Raw genomic sequence first — 19801 nt, 5'->3', positions numbered from 1 at the left:
GGGAGACATACATCACTAAGCCAGCTCAGGATCTGACAAAATTCTTTGAGACTTAAGTGAAAACCCACCAATGATTCCATGATTTCAGGAGGAAGAATGGCTTTCTACAATTATTTGATAAACCTTTTGCAACTTTTGGCACACAGAGACCCCTTAAAAGAGGTTTCTTGATGGTGATAAAAATGAATGATCCCAAACTTGAGTGTGACTGCCAGCTGGATCCCACAGTGATAGCGGGGACACTCACCTTAGGGAATTTGCTCTCCTCATCCATCAGTGAGATGATGTTCATTGGTTTGAGAGCTATCAGGTCCAAAGTTGGCCGATTGTCATTGAAGTGGATATACTTCCAGGAGATGTTCTCCGAGTGGTATTCTTCCTGCTCCATTGTGAAGACGTGGCGGACAAAGAATTGTTGGAGATGCTCATTGGCCAAGTTGATGCAGAATTGCTCAAAGCTGTGGGGGGCAACCCAAATAGAATCATTAGTCCTGCCTTTCAGGATGTTACTTCGTTTTTTCCCTTGGAGCAAAGTTTCCCAAATATTCTTTTTTTACTCTATAGTATTCCAGAGCATCCTTATCAGGACATCACGAAGAAGATCAGTTATCATGGCCCACCCTGTGTAACTATCCGTGCATCCAACTGTCTGTCCACCCATATTCTTTATTTCCAAACATTACATACACATGTCCATATTTAAACATACAATGTTCATCACAAACATTCATATAGTAATATTTCACATATATTATGTTAAAGCTGAATTTTCCTCTTTTCAACTTTCACTCTTTTTTCCTAGGTTTGGCCACTGGGCCTGAGTAGAATAAATCTAGTCCCTCTGCCAACAACATACCCTTCATTTACTTGAAGATGGCTATCATGCCCCCAACTAAGAATTCTCTTCCTCAGCCTAAATATCTCTAGTTCCTTCAAATGGTCCACATTTGGCTCTGCTCAAAGTCCTTTACCATCCTGACTGCCCTTATCAAAGTTCTTCTTAAAATAATGACATCTAAAACTGAATTTTATACTCTAGGTGTGATATGCTTCAGATCACAGTGTAAAGAGGACCATTCAGGAAGGAAGGGCATGACTAGAATCTCCCTAAGACCCCTAGGAAAACAATGCAGGGAAGAGCTACTGATCCAACTGGCTCTCTTTCTCTGCTCACCACCTCTCCCAATTCCTTAGAAAAAAATGGGGATCATCATACCTATTTGTATGAAAGTTTTCAAAGCCAAATATGTCCAGGAGGCCAATGGACCTGCACATATTCTGAGGGTCTTGGGAAGGTTTCTTGAAGATTGCAGCATTGATCTTGTTGACTATCCATAGGAAGAGATGTCCATAAATTCCCTGGAAATAAAGTGGTGAGCAACAGAGGCATTGAAGTAGAATGAGGAGGAGACAGATACAGCCACTTTCTTTAATCTGTCTTGGGTACAAGTTGGGACTTGACATGCTCTCAGCAAATTATGAAGCTACAGATCTGACTTTAATCAGCTAATTAGCAGTACTTTTTGATTACCTGTGATCAAATACAATAACATGGAAATAGCTTTGCAAACAAACTCTAACGTACAGTATAATGCTAGCAACTATCATTATTAATTGTTATTATTATCCGGAACTTTGCTAAGTGCTGTGTAGTGCACAAAACAGATGAAACTTGACTATAAAATAATGAAAACTGATGTTTAGTTTTTAAAAAAATAAATACACCCATATTTTTAAGGTAGTCATACTGGGAGGGTATATGTGTGGTGTGGTGTGGAATGTTGTGATATGGTGTGTGTGTGTGTGTGTGTGTGTGTGTGTGTTGGGGGGCGGGGAGAGAGATAGTCCTGGGCCTCTCCAACTTTTGATTCCATGATGGGCATAGACACACCATAACACTGAGCAGGGGACACCAACAACAATCCCTCAGGCAAAATGACCATCTTCCAGGTGAAGGATATAGCCTGTTAAATAGGACTTTGGCAAGAATCTTGCTAGCAGTGCCCAAGAGAGAGACCCTTTCCCCCCACCATGATTGTCACAGGATAACCTATTTCCTTTTCCTTTATAGAGATGGACAATGGAGGCATCCTTGAACTCCTGGGGATAACCTCTTCTTGCCATATAACCCAAAAGATTTCACTCAGCTTTTTTATGAGCAGTGGACCCCCCGTCTTATAAATCTCAGCTAGAATAGAATCAGCACCAGGCTATTTGCCACACAAGAGGAACCTAATAGCATTCAAACCCTCTTCTTCAGTTGGAAGTTTGGCTAGAGAGGGATTGACTTCAACCTGTGATATATGGTCAATGGTTTCAGCATGGGTTGATGATAGTCTGTTGAGAACATTATGGAAGTGTTCAGTCCATCTCCCCAGGATCATGTCCTTATCACTAATCAATGTGGCTCCATCAGTGCTGAGTAGTTGAGATGCACCATAGATCTTTGCCTCATAAATAGCCTTCAGGGCATCATAAAAGTGCTTTGGATTGTTACTATCATTGTAAAACTGAATATTGAAATGATGATGTGAAAGACAGCTACTCTCATCAATACAATGATCCATGACAGTTCCAAAAGACTAATGATGAAAAATATTACCCACCTTCAGAGAGAGAACTGCTGAACTCTGACTACAGATTGAAGTATTTTTTTCACTTGCCTTTTTGTTGTAATATGGCTAATATAAAAATATTTTGCATGACTTTGCATGTATAATGAGTATTATATTGCTTGCCTTCTGAATAGGTGGGGGATAGGCTAGAGAGAGCAAGAGAATTTGAAACTCAAAATTTTAAAAATTAATGTTAAAAAATTAAGAGAAACAATTTGAAATAAGGTTCAAATTCGCCACTTAGAATGAATTTGAAGATGAGAATATAAAATGAATAAAAGTTGGGGGGAAATGAATGCATTTTCATTCATTCATATAATTAAATGCTAAGGGTAATGAAAAATGGAATAATTGCAGTAGACTTAATGTAGAAGATAGGACTCAAATAGGACCTTGAAGATGAGCTAGATTCGATCACAATAATAATATCTAAACAACTATATGAGATATTATTAATACCTCCATTTTACAGATGAGAAAACTAAGATTGAGAGAAATTAGGTGACTTGCTCAGGGTCACACAGTTAGTAAGTGCCTGAGGCTGAATGCAAACTCAGATTCACCTGTCTCCAAGTCCCCTGCTCCATCTATCCAGTATTTTACCCAGGACCTTCCAAATCAGAAAAATTGCATGTGCAAAGGCATATGTAGGAATGAGTGTGGCATTTTGGGGGCACACTGACTTGACCAAAGCAGAGGGTGTTTTCAAATAGAGTGGAAAGAGTTATGAGGAGAGGGAGATCAAGTTGGATCAGTCAGATTATAGAGGTCCTCAAGAGCCAGACAAAGTATATATGAAGAGGGGTTGGGATAGGGAAGAATGATAAAGAAAGGGAAGTTTAAAAAGGTATGGCTAGAGGAGATGTCAATATGAAGGGGCAGACAATTTAGGATATTGTACACCATGGGATGTTGTAAATAAGTGGCAAGAGAACTCATATCAAAGGAGACCATTAAAAGTCTAGTGTGAAATATATTGAGGTGAGAGATTATTTCTAATCGACATTGCTGGGATATGAAAACAGATGGAATTGGATAAGGGTGGAAGCAATATAGGGGAGGTTATGGGGAAAAATATCTGGAGGAAAAAGGAAAGTCCAGGGGAATATTTGGGAAGGTCCTGTGCAAGAGAGTGTTGCTGAAGTACAAATGATAAAACAGATCCAATTCTCGGTCATTCTGATGAAGTGGGGTCAGATCTGACAAAATGGAAGAACTCAGGACAAGGGAAAACACTAGAATGTATGAAATAGACCTGAAAATATGACACTAGGGAGAGTGAGATATGGTTTGAATCCCTTCTGGCTCCTGTCAGTTACCTGAAGGACACACACAAAGAGGAAGAGACTATTCCATTGCCATGAAATATGTTAAAAGAGAAAAAGGATTACATATCCCCAGTATCCAAGTGTAGAGGAAGTTGGGAAGGGGCCCAGAGAAGGATGAATAAGAAATGTCAATCTTTCCACCTTGACAAAAGCATCTCGCCGGTCGCTGGCCTGGATGATGTTCAGAGGTCGGGAGACGCCTTCCCCTCTGATGATGATGTAATGATTGGTCAGACAGGTTTCGAGCTCTGTATCTTTCACCTGTGTAAACACCAGCAGAGAATCAGGAGGTCATTCTCTAATGAATAACAGAGCCATTCTGTTTGAACAGAGATGTGACGATTGAGCCACCATGTAGGCGTGAACTCGAGCTGATTTTATAATGATTGATCAACAGGCTTTTATTAAGTTCTTATTATGTTCTAGGTAGGCACTGAGCTAAGAGCTTGGGATTCCAAGAAAATGGAAAAAAATAGTCCTTGCCCTTAGCAAGGTTCTTACATTCTTTTTTTTTTTTTTTAAGTGAGGCAATTGGGGTTAAGTGACTTGCCCAGGGTCACACAGCTAGTAAGTGTTAAGTGTCTGAGGCCGGATTTGAACTCAGATCCTCCTGACTCCAGGGCTGGTGCTCTATCCACTGTGCCACCTAGCTGCCCCCATTTTTTTTTTAGGTTTTTTTTTTTAAGGTGCTTACATTCTAATGGGGAAGATGACATGTAAATAAATAGGTATATACACAATAAATAGAGAATAGATAGAAAGTAGCCTTGGAGAGAGCAGCTAGGTGGCACAGTGGATAAAGCACTGGCCCTGGATTCCGGAGGACATGAATTCAAATACGGCCTCAGACACTTGACATTTACTAGCTGTGTGACCCTGGGCAAGTCACTTAACCCTCATTGCCCTGCCCCGCCCCCCCAAAAAAAACTAGCCTTGGAGAAAGGAAATAAGCATTAAGCACCTGCTATGTTTTAGGCACCATGCTAAGCACATTACAAATATCTTATTTGAGATTTTCGATGATTTTGGAAGGAAGGTGCTATTATTATCCCCATTTTACAGTTGAGGAACCTGACATAGACAGAGATTAAATGATTTGCCCAGGGTCACACAGCCAGCAAATATCTGATGCTGAATTTGAACTCGAGTCTTCCTGACTCCAAGACAAGCACTTTATCCACTGCACCACCTAGTTGCCTCTAGAGGTAGGCCATAGCAGCTGGAGTGGGGGTGCCAGTAGACACCAGAAAAGGCCTCCTACTGATGGTTGTATTTAAACTGAGTTTTTAAGGATTCTAAGCTGAATTTTTTTTTGAGGCAATTGGGGTTAAATGACTTACCCAGGGTCACACAGCTAGTATCTAAGTTGAATTTTAAGGATTAAAAAAGGTGGAGGTGAGAAGGAAGAACTTTCCAGGCAGGGAGGACAGCTAATGAAAAGGAAGGGATAAGGGATATCAAATGTCACATAGAAGGAACAGCAAATAAGCCAGTATACTTTGACCATGGAATGCATAGTGAAAAATAATGTTAAAAGCCTAGAAAAGATAGGAAGGGACTAGGTTGTAAAGAACTTTAAATGCCAAAAAGAGCCATTTATATTTGGTCCTAGAGGCAATGTAAAAAGCCCCTTGAGTTTGCTGAGGTTTTAGGAAGGTCACTTTGGTGCTGAGTGGAGGATGGATTGGAGTGGGGAGAAAAGTCGGAGAAAACAATTATGAGGCTATTTTAGTAATCCCGGCATGTGGTGATGAGGGCTTGAACTGGGATGGTGGCTGAGTGAGTGGAGAAGGGGAGGCTTCTGAGAGATGGTACAGAGAAAGAAACTGCAAAATTTAACAACTGATTGTATAGGTGAGGTGAGTTCTTGTTCTCTCGTCTGATCTTCCCTGTACCCAGGACCATGCGATGGTAGAGTGGACACCTGGGTTAGGGGTCAATATGTGTCTGGGATTATAGTTGTCATCTAGAACCACAGTTAGAAGTCAGTCAATCAGTCAAGAAGCATTCATTAAGCACCTACTATGTGCCAGACATTGTGCTAAGTGTTGATCATACAAATGAAAGCAAAAACCCCATTCTCAAGAAGCTCAGTTTAATGTGAGAGATGGCATGGAAACAACTATGTACAAAGAAGATACATACAGGATGAATTGGAGAGAATAAATTCTTTTTTTATAATAAACTTTTTGTTTGTTTGTTTTTGTATTTTTTTCCTGGGGTAATGGGGGTTAAGTGACTTGCCCAGGGTCACACAGCTAGTGTCAAGTATCTGAGGCCGGACTTGAACTCAGGTCTTCCTGAATCCAGGGCCAGTGCTTTATCCACTGCACCACCTAGCTGCCCCTATAATAAACTCTTAATATCAGTGCCTTCCTTGGCTAGAGGGAAGATACTAGCCTTAAGAGAGATTGGAAAATGCCCTTCATGGAAGGTGAGATTTTAGCTGAAACTTGTCAGAAACCAGGGAGGGCAGGAGATAGAGATGAGTAGGGAGAGAATCAAAGCAGCTTTACCTCTACTAACAAAACTCTGGAAATAAAATATATTCCCAGCAATTGGGGAATGGCCACCACTGTGAAGTAATGGAACATAATTGTAGAAAATATGACTAATATAGAAAATTCAGAGAAGAAGGGGAGGATGAAATGAGGCTGAATGGAGAAAGCAGAGCCAAAAGAACAATATACATAATGAGCACAAATATGTACATAAAGATAAAACTTCAGAAAACATCAGAACTTATGTCAAATAAAATGAACAACATTGGTTCCATGCTGTCAAAGTTGATGCATACAGTCTCCCTTTCAGTAACAATCAGAAAACTTCAAAGGTAGAAAGTACTATGTATTATCAGTCATGGTCTCATTATTAGATGGTTTTGTTTAACTGTTTTTGGTATAAGGTGAAGAGTAGTTAGAAAGTACTACTGGGATGGGGCAGCTAGGTGGTGCAGTGGATAAAGCAATGGCACTGGATTCAGGAGGACCTGAGTTCAAATTTGTCCTGAGACACTTGACACTAGCTGTGTGACCCTGGCCAAGTCACTTAACCCTCATTGCCCCCTCCCCCTGTCAAAAAAAGAAAGAGAGTACTGCTGGGTCAAAACAAATTCATTCCTATAAAAACATTTGCATTAAAAATAAATAAATAAAATGCATTGTTCCAGACATCATCTGTTAATGATAACATTATTAGACATTAACTCCTTAGCTGTGTGACCCTGGGCAAGTCACTTAACTTTTGCCTGCCTCAGTTTCTTCAACTGCAAAATGTGAATAATAATAGCACCTACTTCCTAGGGTTGTTGTGAAGATGAGATGAAATAATATATGCAAAGTGCTTAGCACAGTTATTGGCATGTAGTTGGTGCTTAATAAGTGCTGTCTACTATTATTGTTGCTATTACACCACTATAGCACAGCTCCTCCCAAAGCTGTGAAAGTGTTGGAGGGGAAGTGAGGAGGAGAAGTTTCATTGTGGGGGCAGGACAGATTCAGAACATGAAGTAACGGGTAAGGGCACCGCAGTGGACACATGGGCAGCTACGAGGCACCATGAGGATGAGAAATGTCTGAAAGTGAAGGACATGAATGGGGGGGGGGAAGGGAAGGGCATGGGAAACAGAATGGGAAGAACATCAATGACAAATGTTGACAACTCCACCATTTTGCTAAAATCAAGCTAAGCTGATGTCAGGAGTTCTTGCTCATTCTTGCTACAGAAGGGACCAGGGCTATTCCTAGAATAGTTAGGAAATCACAGTAGCTCAGTGCACAGAGGGTGATAAGAGAAGCCGGGATGAAGGGGGAAGCAGCAGGACTGAAAAGAGAAACACATGTGGGAGGATCTATCAGCCCAGAGACTTGAATCATGAGCACATTCTCATAAAAATGGATGCCAGAACTTACCTCCAGTAACTTAACTGCAGCTAGAAAATGTGGGGTCTCCTTGACTTCGGAGCAGTCCAGATTATCAGAAATAGCAGCTAGAAGTCAAAAATAATAAATATCTGTGAGAAAGGTTGGCTTAGAGAAGGAAGCCTCTTACTCTGAGATTTGAAGGGAACAGGGCACCCTCCCCACAAAAAACCTTTTTAACTGGCCTGAAATCTCCCTGTGGAAAATTATTATATCTTCGGGGTTAGGACAAGAGTCCTTAAATGTCATCTCTTTGAAAAGCAAAGACCTCTGGGAGAGGTAGCATATTTGGATGTTAGTAGCTGCCGGAACCTTCATTGTGAATGTTTAACAGTCCCCTTTCCTCTGTGATGCCTTTCTTCCAATGAGATTAAGGAATGAGAGAATTTTCCAGTGGGGAGAGAAGGTTTTGGAACATTGGAGAAGGAAAAGTCTGAAGCAACTGAGCAGACAGGGGACAAAATGAGGATATTGGTTTCTACGGATGGTATTGGGCGAGGGTAGTTTCAAGTGTGTCAGAATGAAAAACAGGATGTGAAAGAAACAGCAGTTTCCTAGTAATTCTCAAGCTTTTTCATTTTAGGACCCCATTATACTCTTTCAAATTATTGAGGACCCCAAAGAGCTTTTCTTTGTGTAAGTTATATCTATTGATATTTACTGTTTTAAAAATTAAAACTGAGAAAATTTTAAAATATTTCATTCATTAAAAATCACAATAAACCCATTCATTACATGTTAACAAAATAACATTTCAGCGAAAATAACTATATATTTCAAAACCAAAAAATAGTAGAAGAATAGCATTGTTTTGCATATTTTTGCAAATCTCTAATGTATGGCTTAAAAAAAGGATGCTTCTGCATTCAATTTATTGTGTATAATATATTGTTTAGGTCTAAGTATATGAAGACAATCCAGGCTCACACAGATAATATGGTTGAAGAAGGGAGGAGTATTTTAATAGGAAATAACATTTAAGTATATTATGAAAATAGTTTTGACCTCAAAAACTCCCTAAAAGTGTCTTGGGAACTCTCAGGACCCATTGACCCCACTTTGAGAACTGCTGGATTAGATCTCCTGCCCAGGAAGATTGATAAATATGCTAAGAGTAGACCAAGCCTATGTTTCAGAAGGGATTATATACTATGGAAACCATCTCTGGAATTTCATTAACTGTAAGGGCAGGGTATCTACAAAAGGTCAAAGTCAGTCAGTACTAGGCCTACTCCAGGGTCATATTGTCATACTTAAAATTCCAATCTCCTTAGCTGATAATAGAAAAAACACCATTTTTTAAAAGAGCACTTATGAGATTTTGCCCACATGCAACTTAGTCACACTGATATTTTATGTCAAAGGTTCCTTTTTGTTGTTGTTGAGTTGTTTTTTTGATCATGTCCAACTCTTTGTGACTCCATTTGGGCTTTTCTTGGTAAGAATACTGGAGTGGTGGGGCAGCTAGGTGATGCAGTGGATAAAGCATCGACCCTGGATTCAGGAGTATCTGAGTTCAAATCCGGCCTCAGACACTTAACACTTACTAGCTGTGTGACCCTGGGCAAGTCACTTAACCCCAATTGCCTCACTACAAAAAAAAAAAATACTGGAGTGGTTTGCCATTTTCTTCTCCAGTTCATTTTACAGATGAAAAAACTGAGTCAAACAAGATTGAGTGACTTGCCCAGGATCACACAGCTGATAAGTGTCTGAGACCATATTTGAACTCATTAAGATGAGTCTTCCTGACTCCAGATCCAGCACTCTATCCACTGTTCCACCTAGCTCTTTATCCACTCAATATTATCTTCTAGGGCTGCCTGATACATAACATGCCAGTTGAGCATTCTCCCTATCCTCTTCATGTACTATACTTGTTCCAATCTCCACACTTCTGCTTAAACCTTTCTGACCCACTTAGGCCTACATGCAATCTTCCCACTCCTCTACTTACCCAGATCCTACTTTCACATTTAAGACCTAGTAATAAAAGCAGAGGACATAAACAAGCTTGGTGATACAGTGGATAGAGTGCCAGGCCTGGAGTCAGGAAGACTTGCCTCAGATGCTTACTAGCTGTGTGATCCTGGGCAAGTCACTTAACCCTGTTTGTCTCAGTTTCCTTATCTGGAGAAGGAGCTGGAGAAGGAAATAGCAAACCACTCTAGGATCTTTGCCAAGAAAACCCCAAATGGGGTCACAAAGAGCTGGACATGACTGAAATGACTCAACAAGAACAACAACAATACTAATATTTATATAGTGTATTAAGGTTTTCAAAGCCCTTTATATCTGTTATCTAATTTGAACCTTGCAACAACCCTGTAAGGTAGGTGCTATTATTACTCCTATTTTACAGATGAGGACACCTAAGGCTAAAAGAGTTAGAGGAGTTGGCTAGGGTGAACCAATCAATCAACATTTTTTTTTTTTTTACAGGGCAATGAGGATTAAGTGACTTGCCCAGGGTCACACAGCTAGTAAGTGTCAAGTGTCTGAGGCCAGATTTGAACTCAGGTCCTCTTGAATCCAGAGCCAGTGCTTTATCCACTGTGCCACCTAGCTGTCCCCTCAATGAACATTTATTAAGCACATTTATTAAGAACAAATGTGCCAGCTACTGTGCTAAGCACCGGGGATATAAAGAGGCAAAAGACAATCCCTGGCTTCAAGGAGCTTATAATCTAAAGGATCACACAGCTAATAAATGTCTAAGGCAGGATATGAATTCAGGGCTTCCTGACTCCAAGTCCACCACTCCATTCACTGCACCACCTAGCTGCCTTAAATCTAAGTTTCATCTCCTCTATGAAGTGTTCTCTGCTCATTCTAGCCTTTGTTGAGTTCTCTTTTTGACTACTCATCCTTTTTCTATCATCTATTTTAGTGCCTGCTCATTTTCAGTTTATTCATTATCTATTACTGCCCTATGTTTTTTTCCTAATCATTCCAAGAATATATTTCTTACCTACCTAATTAGGTCAAAATCAGCAGGTTAGTCAATAAACATTTATTAAGTACCTAATATGTGCCAGGCACAGTGCCAATTGCTTGAGATACAAAGAAAGGCAAAAGACAGTCCCTGCTTTCAAAAAGCTCACAATCTAATAGGAAAGACAAGTTATAACAACAAATACAAACAAGTTATATACAAGATAAATAGAAAATAATTAAAAAGGGACATGATATCAAGACTAGGTCTCCTGATGACAAGCCCAGAGCTTTCTTCAATACATTAGGATCATAGGATCATAGATTTCAAGTTGGAAAGGAACTTAAATGTCATCAAGTCCAATCTCTCATTTTAAGGAAACCCAGGCACTGAGAAGTTAAGTGAGTTGTCCAGAACCACACATCTAGGAAGTGTCTAAGTTAAGATTCACACTCAGGTCTTCCTGACTCTAGATCCAAGCTCTCTGCACTGTGCCACTTAGATTTAAAAAGAGCCAGACTTACCTGAAAACTCCACGTTACCCAGGTGAAGAATAGCTGCCAACAATTTGCTAATATCCCAGTTTTCAGAATCAGAGAACATAAGAACTTTCATAGCGGAGCGAAGGGAGGCATAATCCTTTACATCATTTTGACCCTCACAGGATGTGCAGCCCCCCTAGGGAAGTAGGAGGACGTGGCATGAGTGTCAATTGGCCCTTGAATGGGCACCCCTGCCTGTGTCAATGACTTATGCATAACGACACAATATCATCCCAATGATACAATGATTCTCAGCTTAGCAAGGAACTCAGAAAGGAAATGGATATCATGCAAACTCTGTGTGTCAGTTTGACAGAACTTAGGGTGGGGCACCTAAAGAGAAGGGAGGAGAAGAGAAAAAAGAGTAAGGAGAAAGAGAAGAAGGAGAAGGAGAAAGAATAAGGAGAAGGAGGAGAAGAACAAGAACAAGAAAGAGAAGGAAGAGGAGGAGGAGGAGAAAAGATGATGATGATGATTCATTGTATGACCTTAGAAAGGCATTTATGCTCCCTGGGGCAATTTACTCTCAAGTCAAATGGATGCTATAGTCCTTCCTTTTCAGGAGTACATTGAGAATACAATAATATAACTTTTTTTTTTTTTTTGGAAGGGCAATGAGGGTTAAGTAACTTGTCCAGGGTCACACAGCTAGTAAGTGTCAAGTGTCAAATGTCTGAGGCTGGATTTGAACTCAGGTCCTCCTGAATCCAGGGACAGTGCTTTATCCACTGCACCACCTAGCTGCCCCCAATAATATAACATTTGAAAATGCTTTTAAACATATCAAGCCCTATGCACATTTAAGGTGGCATTTAGGAAATGCAAATGGTAGGGAATGGGAGAAAAGGGTCCTTGGAAATTGTTTTAGGATTTGGGGGTCTGAGGCATAGTCTACAATTTCCGTGTTTGAGAAAATCAGCCCAAAATATTCTTAGGGGCAAACAGCATGAAACAGGTTCTCAAACACTGCAGAGTAGGAAAGGACCTGTGGATGGGGTAGGCTCCTGGTGATGGTAGCCAGGGCTGGGAAGACTCTGTGGCATGGAACCCAAGGCACTAACAGGCCAGTGCATGTTAGGATGTTAGTTTGGGACATATGAATACATTAGTTTGACAGATAATGGTTATCTGAGATCTTTGTAGTTATTCTTGTTAAGTATCAAACTCAGTTCTTTCTAGCTGCTGAAAGACTTCAATTTGTTAGCACCTTCTAAATATTAGCGCCCTGGGGCAAAGTTCCACCCCAGATGTAGCTCTTTCTGGGCCATGTGTTGTCTCCTCCTGGGTGATGGCTTTTAGCTACTGTGTGGTAATTAATCCATGACAGAACCAAAAGAATTTGAGTTCTTTTCTGAATGGCATTTTATATTTGACATCATATCGCAGAGATGGCTTCTTTCCATCTATGCTAAGGCCTTTAGAAACCTGAACAAGAGGGTGAAAGGAATGATGGGAATGGTAGAAATAAGGTAGAGATGGGGTTGGTAAAGAGACAGCTAGGGAATAATGTTCCTTACCATGGTGAGGTAGTTGTATTCAGAGACTGTCCCCAAACTTAGTAGCTTCTTTTGCTCCTCATTCATCCCCATTAGCATGCAGTAAAAGATGTGGTAGTTCCTCTCTTCTGGGGCCTGGGAGGAGCAAAATGGAAGAGAGAGATACAATTCATCAGAACTTAGTAGGGTCCATGAGAACATGAGAATGTTTTAAATTTCAATTTTCAACTAACAAGAATTTATTTTCTCTCCCTTCCACCATCCCCCAATAACAAAATCCTTATAATAAATCTGCATGGCCAAGCAAAGAAAATTCCTGCATTGTCCATTTTCCAAAATGTCTATCTCATTCTCCACCCTGAATCCCTCCCCTTTCTGTCATGAGGAGGGTAGCAATCTTCATCAGTCATCTAGAGTGCTGGTTGCCCATTGCATGGATCAGAGTTCTCAAGTCATTAAAAGTCTGTTTTACAAAGTCGTTATTTTTGGATGATTTGTGGAAGTGTAAAAATGTTGAGAGGACTGCCACATTGGAGCATCCCTATGGTCTATTCAGCAGAAGATTCTGTCTCTGATGGAACACTGCAAGGGATCACTTGGTGAAATTATGGTTGTCCTATCTGACACTGACCTCGAAACTTAGGTACATGATCCCAAACTAGAACATAACTTTTCTAAATAATAGATTCTGGGCTATGGGTGGTGGTGCATATTTGTAATCCCTGTTATTAGGGGAGGCTGAAAATAGCTTGATTTCTGGAGTTCTGGGCTTCAGTAAAGTGAAAGTCAATCAGGTAGCCATACTAAATCTGGTACCAATATAGGGAGCCCCTGGGAAGGGGGTGGGATTGGTGCCAGACTTTTTTTTTTCTTTTTTTTTTTTAGTGAGGCAATTGGGGTTAAGTGACTTGCCTAGGGTCACACATCTAGTAAGTGTTAAGTGTCTGAGGCCGGATTTGAACTCAGGTACTCCTGACTCCAGGGCCGGTGCTCTATCCACTGCGCCACCTAGCTGCCCCGAGTGCCAGACTTTTTAAGGAAGGGCAAACCAATCCAGGTGGGAGGTGGAATAGACTAAAGGTTTCATGTTGAACAGCAGTAGTATTGGGCTCATGAATAGTCACTGTACTTCCAGTCTGGGAAGGAAGGAAGGAAGGAAGGAAGGAAGGAAGGAAGGAAGGAAGGAAGGAAGGAAGGAAGGAAGGAAGGAAGGAAGGAAGGAAGGAAGGAAGGAAGGAAGGAAAGAGGGAGGGAGGGGAGAGAAGAAAGAAGAAAGGAAGGAAGGAACAAAGAAAGAAAGAGGAGGGAGGAAGGAAAGAAGAAAGGAAAGAAAGAAAAAGAAAAGAAGCACCAATACACATTCTGGGTCTTTCACAGAATCAAAGAATCATTGAATCTCAGAGTTGGCAAGAACTTCCATTGAGTTGAACCCATGTATGAACAAGACTCTCTCTTCTACAATATACTGGTTCCACATGATGACAATCCTTTAACTACTTGAAGATGGTCTCATGTCTCTTTCTATATGGTCTCTTTCCTGGGCTATCTCCATTTCCTTCAGCCTCTCCTCATAAGGCCTGATCTTGAGGTCCATGATCTATGTATGTATGTAGATGGAACACTCACATCTTTTTCCTAAAATAAAGGAGTAAACCCATTCCTGCCTGGGGAGGTTAATACAATAACTAACATATTAGTAGAGACTACAATGGTTTATCTGGTCAGTATTTAAAAGACTTGTCATGGAGCTGAGTCCTGGGATATGAATGAGGCTTTGGGCCACAAGATTTGTGTGACCTAATACAACCTCTGGAAATTTCCATTCTTGAACTAGGGGTTTAGAGTCTTTGTTGCAACCCAACACCATGGCCTGGCACGTAGAATAGAATTTTCTGGCATTTGAAGTATGTGAGTTTATACAAAGTAATAAGTAATATTCAAAGTGTATCTGACTGTTTCCCCTTAACTGGTGTGCCCTAGACAGCTGCCTGACTTGCCTACAGGCATACGATGAATTCATTTTGACTCAGGGAGAAAAGAAGAAAAGAGCTGGAGCAAAGGATGTCATCCAGTAGGGGAGGTCTAGATGAATCAGGGGCCGGGTGCCAGGGTAGTGGGGGTACTAAAAAGGAGATGTGGAGGAACACTGAAGACAAACAACAATTACTTCTCCACTTCACTGGGTATGACCTTTGCTGCCCAAAACGATCTCCCATGTGACAAGGACTTACCTGTCGGCACACCCGGGACTTCTCCAGCAGGAAATGTTCTATCTGGGCTCCTTCAATCACTCCATTTTTATTGAAGTGGATTTCAATGTATTTCCCAAAGCGGCTTGAGTTGTCATTTCGAACTGTCTTGGCATTGCCAAAGGCTGAGCAAGAAAACGGTATCAAAGGAGGTCAGGAAAGGGGAAGAGGCATGATTTCTTATCCATTAGACAGACTGGCACCACAGGTTCTCAGCAGAGTAGGAGGAAGAGTAGAGGAGGGCGTGCATGGTGGGACTAGGGGGTCAGATTTTAGCATCGCATGCCATCCCTCCCCATGAACAGAAAGTGAGTAATTGTGGGATCCACATTTCTCTCTACCAATCTCAGTGGGACTTGGAAGACCTGAGTTTAAATCTTGCCTCAGGGCAGCTAGGTGGCCTAGTGGATAAAGCTCTGACCCTGGATTTAGGAGGTCCTAAGTTCAAATCCAGCTTCAGACACTTAACACTAGCTGTGTGACCCTGGGCAAGTCACTTAACCCTCATTGCTCCGAAAAAAAAGAAATAAATCTTGCCTCAGACTTATTAGCTGTGTGATCCTAGGCAAGTCATTTAACCTGTGTCTTAATTTCCTCATCTGTAAAATAGGGCAATAATAGTACCTACCTCCTAGGATTGTTGTAAGGATCAACTGGATTGGCATATGTAAATTTCCTTGTAAGCCTAAAAACACTATGTAAGTGCTAGCCATCGTCATCATCATCATCTAAGGTAGCATCAGGGTAAGCAACATAATGAATCTGCCCAATGAACTTGAACTATATGGTTGGTAGGTTTCTAACAACAACAAAAAAGTCCCTCAGAGGAATGTCCCCATGTGGGATGTGTCTCTTTTTCCCTTGGAATTTCTGAGATCACTCAAACATTGTATAACATCCTATATTTCCATTCAAGAGCAGACTTTGGACCACTGAGGAATCCTCGTGGACCACAAATGGACCACAAGTGGACCTCAGACCACACTGTGCAGACTACATTGCTTCAGCAATAAAGGTGAGGCAATTCTAAACCTAAGGGCTCCAAGTTTGGGTCCAAAGAGACTGATCTGCTCACTTTTCCTCATACCTGACACCTTGTCTCCTGCCTCCATGCCTTTGCCCTGGCTGTCTCCTATGCCTGGATGCTCTTCCTCCTCACTGCTGCCACTTCTTAGAATCTTCCATTTCATTCAAAACTTGACTTCTACCACCACCTTCTACATGAAGCCTGACCCAGCTGCCAGTGCTCACCCCACATTAACTTGCATTTATTTTGTTTATATTTACATGTTGTTTCTCCTCTCCCTCCCCTCCACAATAGGGTAATTTTATTTTTATCTTTTTATCCCCAGCACCTACCACATGGCTGCTTAGTCAATTGATTGATTGGAGAAGGGATAGTCAAAGGAGAGACCCACCTTCTAAAGAATGGCTAGTGATCCACTTACCTTCTAGAATGGGGTTGGCTTCCAGGACCTGCTGCTCAATAGAAGAATGCTGTCCACTAATGATGGCTAAGAATTGAAGTATCAGTTTGGTTGTCTCTGTCTTCCCTGCTCCTGATTCACCACTAAAAAGAACCAAAATTCAAACACAAAGTCAGTCACACAGGCTCATAGGATTTAGAGTTGGAAGGAATCATCTCTTCTAATCCCTCATTTTACAGCTGAAAAAAAAAAGATATGAAGTCACGTGCTATTTTTTCATGTCTGACAGAAACACGTAACACAGAGCCTGACACACAGTAGGCACTCAGTAAATGTTTATTGACTGACTGACAATAATAATTTGTAGAAAGTTTTTATGGTGGTCAAATAACTTTCACATCTATTAAAGCAGTAGAATGTAAGAGCTTGAGTAGATCTTGAAGATTAATGTCCCTGGAGTTTAGATTTTCATCTGTAAAATGGACCAGATGGCCTCTGTGGTTTCTTCTAGCTCCTAGCATCCATGATCCTGAGGTCAATGAGGGGTAAATGCCTTTTGATCCATCAATACCACTACTATGTCTGTATCCCAAAGAGATCAAAGAAAAAGCAAAAAGATCTATATGTACAAAGATATTTATAGCAGCTTTTTGTGGTGTCAAAGAACTGGAAATTGAAGCAATATTCATCAGTTAGGGGATTGTTGAACAAGTTCTGGCAGATTGTAATGGAATTTTATTATGCTATGGGAAATGATGAAGGGGGTGATTTCAGGGGGAAAAAACATGGCAAAACTTACATGAACTGATGCAAAGTGAAGCGAGAAGAACCCAAAAGTCATTGCGTACAATAGCAGCATTGTTGTAATGGTCATCAGCTATGAAATACTTGGCTACTCTGATCAATACAATGATCCTAGACAATTCTGAAGAACTGTGATGAAATAATGGGATTTAGCAGATACTTAAGGACCCACCTGGAGATCAATCTAGACTGATTGAATCAAGTGAGAGTGATTGACTGCTGATTAGCCTACTTCAAGTTAACTGGATTGTAATCACACCTGGCTAGCCCTTAAAAAGGTATTGTTCTCAGAAGCTAGACTGTGAACTCAACTTGAGAACACCTTCAAAACCACCATTGGTTTCGGATGATGCCAACCAATCAGCTTGAAGCAGTGTGTAAGGACCGCCTCTATTCCAGACTTATAAAAAGCTTCCACAATCAACTTGCTGAGAGTTCCTGATTAAAGCAGGCTCCTGGAGGACTTCAGGAAGAACCCAACCAGGCTGGAATTCTAGGCTAGATAGACCTTTTCTTAACTTTCTGAACTCCATGTGAATACCTGTATGCTTTTAATAAATGTTTAATGCCCAAAGACTGGTACTGAAGCTTTTTAATTTAAGGCGATCACACAATCTAGATTTTAAACATTACAGAACTCTTGATGAAAAAATGCAATCTACCTCCAGAGAGAAAACTAATGAACTCTGCATTTGGAGTTTAACCTCAATTTATTTCTTCCTTCTTTCCTTCCTTCCTTCCTCTCTCCCTCTCTTTCTTTCTTTCTTTCATGGGGTGGCTCCACAGCATATAAGCCATGAGGCTGCTGCCATGATTTGTTTTTGGCATTTGAATGTACCATTGACGTCTTTTATTAAATGTTAGCAGTAAGGTGCGCAGTGATAAAGCACTGGCCCTAGATTCAGGAGGATTTGAATTCAAATCTAGCCTCAGACACTTGACACTTACTAGCTGTATGACCCTGGGCAAGTCACTTAACCCTCATTGCCTTGCCCCAAAGAAAAAAAGTTGGCATTATTAATAAAATGACTAATTATCCAGAAATTATGTCTCTTGAACTTTTTAAATGCCACGAGACATTTATTCTGTATCTGTATCCTATTTTGGGGGATCATGTTCTTAGCTGGCAGTTTAGTACAAGCAGCTAATAATGCTGGGCCTGGAGTCAGGAGAATATGAGTTCGAATCTGGATTCAGATACCAACTAGCTACATGACCCTGGTCAAATCACTTAACTTCTTTCTGCCTCAGTTCCCTCATCTGTCAAATGGTAATTATAATACTATCTATCTCCCAGGGATGTTATGAGGATCTAATGAGATGGTAATTATACAGAGTTAGCAGAGTTCCTGGCACAAATATAAATGTTAGCCATTATTTTTATATTATTTTAGAAAGGTAATTTATTTTGAACTCATGCCCTCCCCTTCACATATTCTCTACACAAACTGGCTTCCTCAGCGTTGCCCTGTACTTAAATTCCATCACCTATCTTTGTGCTTTTGTACAGGCTCTGTTTCTGGAATGTCCTTCCTTCTCTGACACTGCTGAGAATCCCCAGTTTGTTTCAAATCACGGCCACCTCTTAAATTAGGTCTTTCTTGACTCTCCTAGGCATTTGCATCCATCTCACTTAGAACTGGTTTATGTTGAATTACTTCCATATATAAAAGCAGCTAGGTAGTGCAGAGGATAGAGAACTGGGTATGGAGTCAGGAAGACCTGAGTTCAAATCTGAATTGCTAGACACTTGCTAGTTGTGACCCTAGTAAGGCAAGTAACCTCTCTGTGTCTTAATTTCCCTATCTGTAAAATGGAGATAATAATTGCATCTACCTCCCAAGGTTATTATATCAAATGAGATATTTGTAAAGGGTTTTGCAAACATTAAAATACTATATAAATGCTAGCTATTGTTATATAACTTGAATTTATCTAGGTACTTGTAGTAAACCACTCCCAAGCAGAATGTAAACTTCTTGAGGGAAAGGACTTTTTTTTTGGTTTTCTATTTTCATCCACAGGGCCTAGCACAGTGCCTTGAATGGAGTAGGTGACTTAATAACCTTTATTCAATTGAACTTGATTTTAAACAATAACACAATTGGGGCAGCTAGGTGGCGCAGTGGATAGAGCACCGGCCCTGGAGTCAGGAGTCTCTGAGTTCAAATCTGGCTTCAGACACTTAACACTAGCTGTGTGACCCTGGGCAAGTCACTTAACCCTAATTGACTCACTAAAAAAAAACAAAACAAAACACCCAATAACACAATCAAACTTACGTTAACCACTCATTATGCTTTTGGGGGGGGAACAGGGCAATGAGGTTTAAGTGACTGGCCCAGGTCACACAGCTAGTAAGTGTCAAGTGTCTGAGGCTGGATTTAAACTCAGGTCGTCCTGAATCCAGGGCTGGTGATTTATCCACTTCGCCACCTAGCTGCCCCCCCCCATTATGCTTTTTAAAAGAGGCTTATAGGGGCAG

The 19801-nt window shown here is 40.8% G+C and overlaps 1 protein-coding gene across 1 annotated transcript in view; it reads right to left on the bottom strand.

The window, feature by feature from the left end:
* MYO7B (myosin VIIB) overlaps window positions 1-19801 on the bottom strand; it is a 119904-nt gene that overhangs the window by 86433 nt on the left and 13670 nt on the right. The window contains 8 exon segments of the mRNA XM_043993570.1: window positions 248-458; window positions 1217-1359; window positions 4085-4204; window positions 7855-7931; window positions 11323-11476; window positions 12858-12971; window positions 15068-15210; window positions 16534-16655. Of these exon segments, the coding sequence (XP_043849505.1) occupies window positions 248-458; window positions 1217-1359; window positions 4085-4204; window positions 7855-7931; window positions 11323-11476; window positions 12858-12971; window positions 15068-15210; window positions 16534-16655 (1084 nt within the window).

The sequence above is a fragment of the Dromiciops gliroides genome, chromosome 3, assembly GCF_019393635.1.
Source record: "Dromiciops gliroides isolate mDroGli1 chromosome 3, mDroGli1.pri, whole genome shotgun sequence".
NCBI classification, from domain to species: domain Eukaryota; kingdom Metazoa; phylum Chordata; class Mammalia; order Microbiotheria; family Microbiotheriidae; genus Dromiciops; species Dromiciops gliroides.
This window is presented reverse-complemented; position numbering and strand designations above follow the sequence as displayed.